Source organism: Mercurialis annua, linkage group LG2, assembly GCF_937616625.2.
Source record: "Mercurialis annua linkage group LG2, ddMerAnnu1.2, whole genome shotgun sequence".
In the NCBI taxonomy this organism is placed as follows: domain Eukaryota; kingdom Viridiplantae; phylum Streptophyta; class Magnoliopsida; order Malpighiales; family Euphorbiaceae; genus Mercurialis; species Mercurialis annua.
In genome coordinates this window covers 16,392,890-16,406,279 of record NC_065571.1, presented here as the reverse complement: position 1 = coordinate 16,406,279, position 13,390 = coordinate 16,392,890, and the positions used below count along the sequence as shown (strand labels likewise).

Below are 13,390 nucleotides of genomic sequence, written 5' to 3'. Positions count from 1 at the left end.
ACCAAATACAGTATTTTAATTTTGTAGTTCAATCAAACTAAAAGATAGGTATTCCTACTAATTTGGAGACAATTTAGCTATTGTTTACATACTAAAAATTAAATTGGAGATAATTAAGCTACCTATTCTATTTAGGACTTTAATTACAATAGTAATTAATTAAATAACTAATTAGTTAATGACTATAAAACCTTTATTTAGTAGTAAACTGAAAAGGATTATTCAGTAAATTTGTCTGTCTCCCCCCCCCTCCGTGCTTTTATATATAGTATAGATTAAATTAACCTTGCATTCCCCTCGACAAGAAAGGTTAATTTTGACTTTCTTTTCTAATGTATTTATGTTAATTTGAGATCAATCGAGTCTCTTAGTGTGAATAAACTTAATATAATCGATGTAATAATTACTTATTTACCTTTTTGAAAAAGAAAAAAAAGAGAACTCCAATTAATATAAAGAAAAAATTTCCACTCTACGACTCAAGTTTTTTTAGAATAAAAATGTTGGATAATTTTATAAAGGGTTAATTTCATATAAAATTTCGACCTTTACACGTGTTTTCATTTTAATCACATTCTTTAAAAAGTGTCAAATAAAATCACCACTTTTTATTTTATTTTTTGCAAATCTATCACGAATGTGAATTCGGTGTATCTTTATTGACTCGACAACCGAAATTAACAAGAAAAGAGTAAGAAAAATGTATTTTATGTGTTAATAGAGCATTAGTCAGATTAAAATATTTATTTGAGAGGAAAAAGACATCAAATTTTACATCGATGATAGATTTGCAAAAAAATAAAAGGTGGTGATTTTATTTGATATTTTTTTAAAAACGTGATTAAAATGGAAAAAACATGTAAAGGTAGTGGTTTTATATGCAATTAGCCCGTTTATAAAAAGCCGTTAAAAATAAAATACCTATACCATATCAAAAAAATCAACTACTCCATAAAATTTACTATTCAAAATATTTTATTTTAATATTTAAAAATTATTTTTTGTGAACTAATAAATTTTATTTCATGGTTAAATATATTATCTATATCATACTAATTTTAATATAGTATGTTATTTTTTTCATTAAATATGTTATTTCATGGTTAAATTTGAACATTCACAAGAAATACTAATAACTTTATTGTCAATTTAGAATTCAAAACATTCACAAGAAATACTAATAACTTTATTGTCAATTGAAACGATAAAATATAAAATAGAGTAAAATTGACAAGTTTTCAACGTTAGAGTAGGATCAAAAATGGACTATAAGATCGGGATTTTTTAATACATTAAGTCATTAGACAATGATAAATAGAAACATACTTGCCCAAATAAAAGCTTGGATGACTAATTCATTTTCTCATAGAAATAGACTTGATAAATAAATAAAAAAAACTTAAAAATAAGAAATATGGCTAAAGAACAGAGAGAGCCTTCAAATTTATGAAGGGTTAAATATCAATTTGACCCTTTAACTTTCCAGCAAGAACCCTTTCCATCTCTCTATAAAGCCGAAGCACATGCTAAGAGGGTTTCAAGCTAGTTAAAATGCTCAGGTGCGTTTTCTGATTTCTCGACTCTCCAGATTTTTAGTTACTCTCTATAAAATCGAAGCCTCTTTCTCAACACAATGAGGTAAAATTCTCTTCAGCATCACCACCACCATCCATCACTAAAGTGCCTATATTAAGATATTAAATATAACAATGTCAAATGGAAAGCAAAATTTAAAGCACTTTTCCAAAACCACATGATCTAAACTGCACAAACAATTAAGTAGAAAATAAAAGGAACAAGCATCCAGTGCAATTCCAGCCAATTCGATCAGTTTCACGATAAAACTACAGCCTCTGATTATTTCATGCTAGCAAGTGCACATTGAATGTTTACGAGATTCGAATATGAAAAAAAGAAAAACAGGGCATCATGAATGTTAATGATTGAAAAACCATTTTGTTTATCACTTAATTTTGCAGAGCAACAAGTATTAACATATGAAGATACGAAATGAAACTAAGTCGAGCGTACCCATTTATTGATGAATCGGTTCATTGAAAGGACGGGGCAATTTTGAAGTCATCAGCTCCATAGCCAATCATATAATGGTACTTAACCACCCTACAAGAGAACTCATCAACTTCTCCGAGCGCAAAGCCTCAGTCTTTTACTTTGGGAAATGTATTTCGACAGAATGGAGGCTCAGATTTATTCTTGTATATTAAAGAAAACTCTGTTATCAAGCTGCAATTCTTTCGAAAAAGAATACCACGCCATGATAACCACATATTTCTTTCATATCAAATATCCAAACAAAACTTATCATCATAGCCCTATCAGTTCACCCCCTCAACTTGGTAGTGAAGATAAAAAATATTTTTCTCAGCTGTATCTGACAGCAAACCCCATAATTTAAGTCATTCAAAACCTTCATCTTTGTTTAGCCTCAATTTCAATCATATTTAAAGAAGTTGAATAATACCTTTCTCGGCCTTTTGGCTAAGATCAAGTATAGTATCTGTTCTTATCAGTTTAATATCCGATATATGGATCATTGATCCACAAGATATTAAGTTAATATTTTGAGGGGGAGAGCCAATTACAAGAGTCTCCATTGTGTTGAACTACAGCTTTGGTTTGACACACCCCACCCCACCCAAAAAAAGTCAAGCAAATAGAAGTATTCTTCCATAGGTAGATGGATCTGGACATAGAAGGCTCAGAGATACTACTGTCCTGAAAACCAAAAAAGGACATAATACCGTGTCAAGCGGCTGCAAATCTGCAATGCTGCTGGCGAGGAAATCAGAAGAGCAAAAATCATCCATCTCACTGTACCTGCAACCAAAAGATTGCCCCCGCCGCCGACATGATGACGGTAGTTCGTTTTCAAGCTTGATTTTGAGAGACTTGACACATCATCATAGCCCCTATCATAGTAAATCCTTTTACGTTTTCTTTGGGTTGAACCATAGGCTCTGTTAGCAATCAGAGAGTGGGAGTCAGCAATCCTTAAAGCCCTTATCCTATCTCTTTGAGAGCAAAGCCTCGTACTTAAACTAATGAGATGTCAGAATCTCAGTCTGTGTAACTATTTATTTGTGAACAAATGACCAATTCACCCCTTCAACTTGGCAAGGAAAATTTCAACGAAAACAGACACAAACACCCACAACTTGAGTATATTTCAGCTAATTTAAATCGCTCAGCTGTAATTTGCCCACCATGCACCGAGCAAAAGGCAACTTACATTTTTGTGCATAAAAACAGCAGGAAATCAGCATGGACTCTACCCCTCCTCATAGAGACCATGAAGAATGGTTCCCTTGTTGAACTACCATTTACGCTGGACCGTGAGCACCTGTAACAAAGATGTATTAAAATGTATTTTGAACTATGTCTAGAATAAAAGAAGGGCATCACGGGGCACAGCTTGGTTCATCTTCACATTTGGCAGGTAATAGATAAGCAAATTTATCCCTTCTATCACTGATTTGTTATCTAGAAGAACAAAGCAGCTGATAAAATGAAAATGTAAGTAATCTTCATTATTATCATTTATCACCTTAATCATATAACCTGTGGACAATTATATATATATATAAAATTATAATCTCTCTTCTTGTTTTTCTACTCTGTAATAGTTTATTGAAAGAGTGTACACACCCAGATGGTAAGCAAAGGAAAGAGCTAAGCCGTGAATTAGCTCTAGATCCGTTGCAAGTCAAATTTTGGTTCCAAAACAAAGGCACACAAATGAAGATATAACATATTTGCATAACCTTTTAACTCTCTAGATGTAAGAAATTAAAATCAAGAAAGCTAGTCCATATTTGCTTTTCTTTATTTTAATTTCTTACATCCAGAGAGTTACTGTATCTGTATCTTTCTCCTTCCTTTTTGGAAGTTAACCCTTTGAGCTGCAAATCAAAACCATGCACACTTTTATAGTCTTAATCATATAACACTAAGAATTTATAATTGCCTAATTTAATCAAACTCAAAGCACATGGCACTAATAATTCCTAGTCTATAAAATGAGAAACAAATATCAGCATCATAGCTGCTCAAAAGAAGATATCAAACCTTGCCAACCAGGTACAGTCCCAAGACGACGGGTCATATATTGTGTTGCTCGTCTAAGAGCCCTAGCAAATGCTTCGTGGGCAGCTTCAATAATATATGATGAGAGTTTTTCCAGCAAGTCGTGCTCATACTAAACTTCTGTAGAATATTACAACCAGAAAAAAGTAAATCAAGAAACTAAGACCAAACATTACAGTGCAATATTTTGAAGGTTATCGATATTAACTGGATAAAGTGGGCAGAGCAAAACATCGATACTAACTGCCTGAATCATGATGTGTGATAAATGGTTAAAGTGAGCAAGCAAGAAAATGCATAGAACACTTGTATTTTAATTGCAAGAACAATTAGCTACTAAGCATAACTGATACACCAATGGAGATTATAAAGAAATCAATACAGCTCATACCCTTTGCTTTGATTAAATAACATCAAAATCTCCAAAAGCAAACCCAGCATTTGTACACAACTACTCCATTTTCGCAAAATTTTCTCCAATATTTCTCCCTTGTGCAGTAGACTATCACCACCACCAACCACCAGTCAAACAAATTTACCTTGTCTAAAAAGCCTAAAAAAGATATATTTAAACATCACAGTGTCAAATGAAAAGCCAAGTTTCAAGTCCAAAATGGAGAATCCAAAATCCACATGATCTAAATTGCAGAAAAAATTAAGCAGAAAATGAAAATAATAACCATCAAGTGGAATCACAACCAATTTGATTAGTTTCACCAAACAACTATAGCCTCAGGTTGTTTCATTCAAACAAGTCCAGATAATATGTTTATGAATGAAAAGGAACACACAGGACATCATGAATGTCAGCAAATGAAAAACCATTTTTGCTTGTATCACTCTGTATTCAAGAGAAACAAGTATGAAAATAGGAGATGGAAGTAAGTAAAGGATACCGAATATTAATGAACTCAGTTGATCGGCAACCACCCTACCGGAAAACCATTCCACTTCTCTGAGAGCAAAGCCTCATTCTTTTGCTTTGAGAAATTTTTGTTTGTTGACTGAATTGAGGAGGCTCAGATTTAGTCTTGTATATTAGACTAGAAAGAAAACTGTATAATCAGGCTGCAATCCTTTGGAAAAAGAATACCACGCCATGATAACAATCTATTTCCTTCAAATCTAATATCCAAACACAACTTATCATCATCATAGCCCTACCAGAGATAAAGAGAGAGAGTGAGATAGGTTTTGACAGTATTATGTATGGAAATTTATAATTTTGCTTTCAATGTTTTCTTTCTACAGAAAGGGCTGTTGATTAACCTACCTATCTTTTTCGAAGATAATGAAAATCATCAGCTTCGCTGCAAATCAAAGAGAAGGAAGCCAACCGCCCTTAAAACCCTTCTCATCTCCCTCTGAGAGCAAAGCCTCACTTCTTAATCTCTCTCTTTCTCCCACTGCAGCTCCGGTATTATCATCATCGTCATCGCATCACCATTATTATTATGGATTTGAACATAGATAGATAGATAGATTTGAACATAGAAGGCTCAGAAATATTGTCATGAAAACCAGGCAAGAAGAAACATTACCATATCAGGCAGCTGCAAATCGTCAAGGATGCTGGCCAGAAAATCAGAAGAGCAAAAATCAACCATCTGACTGTACCTGCCGCTAACAGATTGCCCTGCCGCCATGATACCGGTAGTTCCTTTTCATGCTTGATTTTGAGACACTTGATGCATCATCATAGCCCCTATTATAGTAAAAAAATTACTTTTTCTTTGGGTTGGATCATAGGCTCCGCTAGCAATCAGAGAGTGGGGGTCAGCAATCCTTAAGACCCTTATCCAATCTTTCTGAGAGCAAAGCCTCATACTTAAACTAATGAGATGCCAGAATCTCCCAGTCTGAGGAATGCTTTATATATGAACAAAGGATCAATTCACCCCCTCAACTTGGCACACTATCGAAAAAGTCATTTTCAACTAAAACAAACACAAACACCCACAGCCTGTATATTTCAGCTCATTTAAATCCCTCAGCTGTTATTGCCCGCCACCCACCGAGCAAAAGACAGCTTAGATTTTTGTGCATAAAACAGCAAGTAATTACCATGGACTCTACCCCTCCTCACAGAGATCATGAAGAGTGGTTCTCTGTTGAAGTACCCGTTCCACTGGATTGTGAGCACCTGTAAGTGGTAACAAAGATGTATTGAAAATGTATTTTGAACTATGTCCAAAATTAAGGAAGGGTATTGCGACGTGGTCCACTTTCACATTTGGCAGGAGATACATTAGCCAATTTATCCCTTCCATCACTGATTTGCTTTCTGGAAGAGTAAAGCAGCTGATAAAATGGAAATATAATGAATCTTTATTATTATCACCTTAATTATATAACCAGCAAACATACATATATGCATTGTCCAAGGAGCGCCTCAGAGGCGCCAGTCTCAAATGAATGGCCAAATTTAAGGAGTTTCTCCAATATAGAGAATCCAAAATCCACATGAACCAAAATTGTAGAAACAATTAAGCAGAAAATAAAAAGAATAAGCATCAAGTGGAAACGCAACCAATTCGATCAGTCTCGCCAAAAAGAGAAAAAAAAACTGTAGCCTCAGGTTGTTTCATTCTAACATGTGCAGATAGTACATTTATAAATGAAAAGGAGCACACAGGGCATCATGAATGTTAGCAAATGAAAAACCATTTTTCAAAGCATTTATCTCTGTTTATCAAAGCAACAGTTATAAACATTTAAGATGGAATTAAGTCGAGCATACCTATTATCAAATGCTATGTTTACTGAGTAAGGTCGTGGGTTCAATTCCTACTGAGAGTGTCAAAAATCTCAGGAGCAGGAGGATCTTGAAATCATAAGCTCTGCAGCTATTCAGAGAAGGTGGACAATCACCCTACCAGAAAACCCGTCCACTTCCCTGAGAGCAAAGCCTCATTCTTTTACTTTAAGGAATTTTTTGTTGACAGAATTCAGGAGGCTCAGATTTAGCCTTGTATATTAGAGAAGAAGGAAAACTGTATAATCAGGCTGCAATTCTTTGAAAAAAGAATTACCATGCCATGATGACAATCTATTTCCTTCAAATCTAATATCCAAACACAACTTATCATCATCGCCATTATTATTATTATTGCTATTATTGAATGAACAAAAAAAAGGAGATAGAATCATCACATCCTCAATTGGAACCTTTGTCTGTGTGTTATTTTATAAAATTAAGGAGACTCAGATTTGCCTTTGCATATGAGACTTGGAAAAGAAACTATGTTATCACAGCTGAAATCCTTTCGATGGCCAGGAAACTGATCGCCAGGCGACCATCTCCATGGCCACGAAAAGATTAGCAAGCCATAATAACAATGGATTTCTCGTCAAGTAACAAACAGCATATCATCATAGCCTTGATGAGGGAGAGATTAATGTCATATATAAGATTTTTCATTTTCTTGTTCTTCTTTTCTTTCTTCTTTCAAAGGGTTGTTGGAAACATGTCAGATATCTCCTTGAGATAATGAAATCAACAGCTTCGCTATCTATCAGAGAGGAGACGTCAACCACCCTTAGAACCCTTCTCATCTCTCTGAGAGCAAAGCCTCATATTTAAATCAATGACAATATTTTTATCCAAAACTCTCCCTCTTGCCGCAAACAATCACCACCACCACCACCACCAATAAAGCACCGATAACTGTAAACCCTCAGAAACAAGAAAGAAAATGAAGGAGGCTCAGATTAAATCCGTCTTAAATAATCAGATATGAAAACAAAAAAAAAACACAAAAGGCCGTGGCTGCAATCAAAAAGCTCTCTGCAAGAGAGAAGCTCAAGACTACCCTGCCAAAACAACCAAAAGTATTATTTTTAACATCTGATTTGTGCACCCTAAAAAGCAACGAATACATATCATCACAGCCTCTTCATAATAAACAACTTAAAAATCATGAAGGTCTTACAAGAATGCAACGTAAACATTAACGTCATTTTTGAACATTTTCACAAGTAGAGTGGTTTCTTCTTTTAAAAAATCTGGCAACAGTTGAGAGAAGCAAGGAAACCACTCTACAAGAACACCCATCAACTTCTCTAAGAACAAAACCTCTTTCTATTTAACCAAACAGAGTGCTGAATACCTTATTGCTCATGCAACTCAGATTTTAAGATAGTCCCTCAGTCTCATAAAGATACAAACACAGAGTGGTTTAATTATTTGAAAAGATAAGCGGATGTTATGAAATCATCGGCTCCGGCGACAATGCAGAGAAGGGAGGCAACCACTCTACAAGAACACCCATTCCCTTCTCTGAGAGCAAAGCCTCTTTCTGTTTTACCAAACAGAGTGCTAAATCACTAACTGCTGATGCAATCTAAAATTTATTTATTTATTTGTTTGTTCTATAAAAAGGTTGTTGGTAAAATGAATAGGAGAAATGAAATCATCAGCTTCACTAACTATCAGAAATTGGGAGTCAACCACCCCTAGAAACCGATCCCAACTAAGAGCAAAGCCTCATACTTAAACTAATGATACAACTTCCCTAAATATCAATTGGTGCCTTTAGTATGAAGGCATAAATATTTTTTCTCGGCTACTTTGATGAAATGGGAAGGAGACTCAGATTTGGCTTTGCATATGAGACTTCAAAAAGAAACACTGCAATCACAGCTGCAGTACTTTTGAGGAAGGCCGAGAAATGGATTAGCAAGCTACAATAACAATAGATTTCTTTTGAAGCAACAAACAGCAGATCATCATAGCCTTGCTAAGGGAGAGATTTAGTTTTGTAATGTCATCTACAGCATTTTTGTTTTTGTTTGTTTTTGTTTGACAGGGTTGTTGGAAACTTATGACATAAAATGAAATCATCAGCTTCGCTATCTATCAGAGAGAAGAAGTCAACCACCCTTAGAACCCTTCCCATGTCTCTCTGAGAGCAAAGCCTCATTCTTAAAGCATTAGACAATTTCATCAAAATCTCTCCCTCTCGCCGCAAACAAATTGAAATAAAATCAAATGCAGCTCAATCAGACAATAAAAAGAACACAAAAGGCACTCAAGAAGGAAGCTCCTGCGAAAAAAAGCAAAAGCATTAATTTCAACATCTGATTTGTGCACTCTGAAAACAAATGAATACATATCATCACAGCCTCTTTACATTTATCGGGTTTCAACTTTCAAGATATAAACCGAGGGACGGTGCCAAAACAATGAGAAGCATTATATTCAAAATCAGTCAAGTAACTTTACCTTGTCTAAAAAGTGTTAGACATAACAATCTCAAGAGAAAAGCCAATCTCTCCAATATACAGAATCAGAGAGTGGGAGTCAGCGATCCTTAAGACGCTTGTCCAATCTCTAACAAGTGCAGATGAATGTTAGCAAATGAAAAACCATTTCTCAAAGTTTACCAAAGCAACAATTATAAACATTTAAGAGGGAATTAAGCCGAGCATACCTATTACCAAATGGAACTATAGCTCAAATGCTATGTTCAGTGAGTGAGGTCGTGGGTTCAATTCCCACTGAGAGTGTCAAAAATCTCCAGATATATGTCCTTGAGATAATGAAATCAACAGAGAGCAGAAGCCAACCGCCCTTAGAACCTTTCTCATCTCTCACTAACATCGAAGACTCATTAAATATCGTAAAAAGGTCAAACCTTTCAGAAAATTTCACAAAAATTCTGGCCTTTCAATTTTATCGATTTTGACCAAAAACAAATTATTTGATTTCAATTGTGGCCAACTCTTAATTTGATTTCAGTTTGCCTACGTGACGCCTATATGGCGCCTATGTGACATGCCAAATATTAAAAGATCAGGACTTTTGTGAAACCAAATAATTCATTTTTGGCTAAAATCGACAAAACTAAAAAGTCAGGACTTTTGTGAAACCAAATAATCAGTTTTTGGCGAAAATCGATAAAATTAAATAATCATGACTTTTGTGAAATTTTTGTAAAAGATTTAGTCTTTTTACAACATTTGACCTTCTTAAATAAAGCATTACACAATTTGATTCAAGTTCAAATAAAAAGAAGTGAAAGGAGAGGAGATGCAGGTTCAATGAGACAATAAAAAGAGCTCAAAAGAAGCTCTCTTTTGAAATCATCACTCAGTAAAGTACTCATACGTATGCGTGGCTCAACCCATGACATCTGTGTTCGCATAGCCATGCCACCTGGGTCAATTTTTACAGAAAAAAAAGAAAAAAATTTACAATTATCTACTTCAGTTTTTGAACTTGACTTACTTATCTAACCGTGTCAGCCAATTATTTTTAGGGCTGAAGATAAAAGTACCTAAAATTTTAAAAATATTTACAAAAATATCGAATGATTTTAAATTAATTACAAAACTACCAAAAAATAAAAATTATTTACAAAAGTACGATGTGTATAATGTCGGTATAATTATGGTATGATTTCGGTATATTAAAACTATAAATGGGAGACTTTAAAATATTTGGTTTATTATTGGTATAGTTTCAGTATATTTTCAATATATTGATAATAATTTTTTTTATATATTTTTTAGTTGATAACATACATTTTTTTATATGTATTTTTCACTATAGTTGGTAATAAACTAGAGAATTTGTATATTGTTTGTATAATTTTAGTATACGATGTGGTGTAGTGTTGGTGTAATTTTTGATGTGTATACTCTTAATATACTGTTGGTATATTTTTGATATATTATGAATTTAATTTTTAAAATATTGGACCTTGAACATGTAATTTCGATAAATTTTTATTTAATAATAATAAAATCTCAATATGTATAATGTTAGTATAATGTTGGTATAATGCTGATATAATGTTAGTTTATTAGTATACTGATATCATATCAATATTATACACCGTATGTTTGTAATTCTTTTTCATTTTTTGATATTTTTGTAAATATTTTTAGGAATTTGTAAATGAAAGAAGTCAACATGTAGTTTTGTAATTATTTTTATTTTTTTGATAAATGGTGTAATTTCCTCTTATTTTTATATCATGTCCTCTATGTTTTTGAACAAAGATTCAACGCGCCCCTAAACTTGTAATACGTGGTCATCTAATCCAATTTATACTTTTATGAGCAACTAATCCCAAAACTCTTCATTTTTGGATCAAATAACCCGATAATTGTATTTTTAAAACGCGTAAAATGCAAATTTGAGGTGAGGAATGTAAAAAAATAACTAGATACTTCCCTAATTGCTATGATATAATTATCCTAAATCTATTTTTTGAAATAAAAATATAAATTACTGTGTTATTTGACCCAAAAATGAAGAATTTTTGGGTTAATTGCTCAAAAAAGTATAAATTGAGTTAGATGACCCCGTGTCATAAGTTCAGGGGGCACGTTGACCTTTTGTTCATTTGTTTTTATACCTAAAACTCACTCTACTTGTTTTCAATGTCTTCTTCTTCTTCTTTTTTTCTCCTTTTTTTCTTCATCTTTTTCAGTTTATTTTTTTTTAATAACAAATCAACAAATCAAAGTCTAATTTTCAGCTCATAACATTTTAGGAAATTAATTTCTGTGATTTTATTACTATTTCTTTAAGTTTTATTGCTGTAATACCCCAAAATATTTAAGTATTTAATTGGACCACGTGTCCAGTGTTAAGTCGCTAGAATGGCGATATCAGAAAGATTTCCGAGAAATTAGGATAAATATTAAATTTTAGCAGGACGGACTCGAAAGGATTATTGTGAAAGATTTAATATTATATTTCAGTTCTAAAAGTTGGAATTAGAATTGGAAAAGAAAAAAATACTAAGAAAGTTGCAAAACAAAGTAGAGGGACTAAAATGGTAATTTAACCATATAAAACCCGAAGGGATATTATTTCGCCAAGGTCCGCGAAATGTTTTATAGAATATGTGGTAAAAGTTTTGGGTCAATCGGAGACCTTTTAAAATTTTGACGCGGATGCGTTTTGGGCTAAATTGTCACTTTTGAGAAATTTAAGGGCTAAAGTGTAAATTAGCCAATTAAGTCTCGAGAATAGTAATTAAAAGATTATTGACGGAAAATAATAATTTTGAGTTAGTATTATTTATATGAATATAAATAATACGAAAGCAATCGAGTTAAAAGAATAATTTAACCATTTGGTTAAATTAGAAAGTTTAAAAGAGAAATGGTTTAAGTTAAAGAAATGAAGGATCAAAATGGACAATTAGCCAAAATATATATAATAACTTTCCTTAAGAGTAAGGAAAGGAAGTGATGATCAGAGGAAGCGAAAGTTACAGAAGCTTTCGACGATCGATTACGATCCGTCGCCGTTTCGCCGTTTCTCGTCCAAATCGCGAGTTCTTTATATCGATTCGTTCAGAATTCGATTCTCTATCATCGCTAAGCTTCAAATCGAGGTAAGCTTGACGTTTTTATTATGAGAATTGATAAATAAGGGTTATTTCGTTTTAACGAATTAAACGAATCGTAATCGCGTTTCTATTGGCGTTTTTGATGATATTTGAGATGGTTATTAATGGAAATCGTGCTAGAATCGATTTTGGACGTTTAAGCACGTCGGAATTGGCCCGGGGAATGAACCCCGGAGCTGCACATCGGCAGCCGTTTGCTGCACGAACGTGCAGTACACGTTCGTGTAGCAGACTGCACGAACGTGCAGTACACGTTCGTGTAGCAGACTGCACGAACGTGCAGCACACGTTCGTGTAGGACACTACACGAACGTGGAGCACACGAACGTGCAGCGTACTGCACGAACGTGCAGTACCCTGCTGCACGAACGTGCAGTCCTTCGCCGAGTGAGGATTCCTGATTTGGGCTTTCTGGGCCCTGACGCGACGCGGAAACTCGATTTCAAACAATTTCAAGTCGTGTAATCAATCGTGATTCGATTGAATATCAAAACGTAAACTAGGACGTTTAAAAGAGAAGTGTGATTAAGAGATTATCAAAGTTAAGAATCGTATTTGAAATACGATTATGTTAACCTAAGTTTATAACTTAGGATTTTGATACTAAGTCAACGTTTATGGATTAAACGTATAGGTAACTCGACTAAGTAACTGACGTACCGACAAGCTATCAAGCCAGTTAGCGGGAGTAGATACGTGATTGGACAACGCATGGAGCTTACGCTTGCGGGATTATAATGCAGTTTTGGATAGCGGTCACTGTGAGTGGCAATTTACTTTCGCGTATTATTAGTATAAAAGTTATCTTCATATATATACGTATATTGTTTATACGCATCGCATTACCTATAATTGATTGAAATGTTATATGTTTACTTAATTTCTGTATACGAGAACTAGTATGCGATCCGAAGAAA

General features: G+C 33.8%; 1 protein-coding gene and 1 pseudogene across 14 annotated transcripts; one reads left to right on the top strand and one right to left on the bottom strand.

Annotated features, from left to right (window-relative positions):
• Positions 1-1,244: 1,244 nt before the first annotated feature.
• Positions 1,245-9,834, bottom strand: LOC126669131 (uncharacterized). 14 transcript variants are annotated; one of them, XR_008790127.1, is made up of 9 exons: positions 9,537-9,814; positions 9,329-9,436; positions 6,845-9,149; positions 6,169-6,247; positions 5,001-6,019; positions 4,087-4,224; positions 2,839-3,361; positions 2,032-2,736; positions 1,245-1,684 (listed from the first exon to the last, which is right to left on the bottom strand). XR_008790127.1 is itself a non-coding variant. In XM_050362484.1 (5 exons), the coding sequence occupies exons 1-4, from the start codon at positions 3,777-3,779 to the stop codon at positions 2,052-2,054; spliced, it is 510 nt and encodes a 169-aa protein (XP_050218441.1). In that variant the 5' UTR covers positions 3,780-4,080; the 3' UTR covers positions 1,245-1,684; positions 2,032-2,051. The 14 variants fall into 14 exon arrangements, 1 of the variants encoding a protein (XP_050218441.1); XR_008790129.1 differs by having other exon boundaries at positions 5,001-5,510; positions 6,169-9,149; positions 9,537-9,822; XR_007638426.2 differs by adding an exon at positions 4,496-4,657 and having other exon boundaries at positions 5,001-9,149; positions 9,537-9,820.
• LOC126670874 (U2 spliceosomal RNA) lies at positions 2,479-2,651 on the top strand (annotated as a pseudogene).
• Positions 9,835-13,390: the final 3,556 nt, after the last annotated feature.

Bases quoted from the DNA above. Each gene is read 5' to 3' on its own strand.
- LOC126669131 (XM_050362484.1), bottom strand. From the start codon at position 3,779: ATGCAAATATGTTATATCTTCATTTGTGTGCCTTTGTTTTGGAACCAA. The intron at 2,979-3,250 runs GTAAGTTGCCTT...GATTGCTAACAG, and splicing joins CTGTTTTTATGCACAAAAAT to AGCCTATGGTTCAACCCAAA. The intron at 2,122-2,762 runs GTATTATGTCCT...GTTCTCTTGTAG, and splicing joins ATTTGCAGCCGCTTGACACG to GGTGGTTAAGTACCATTATA.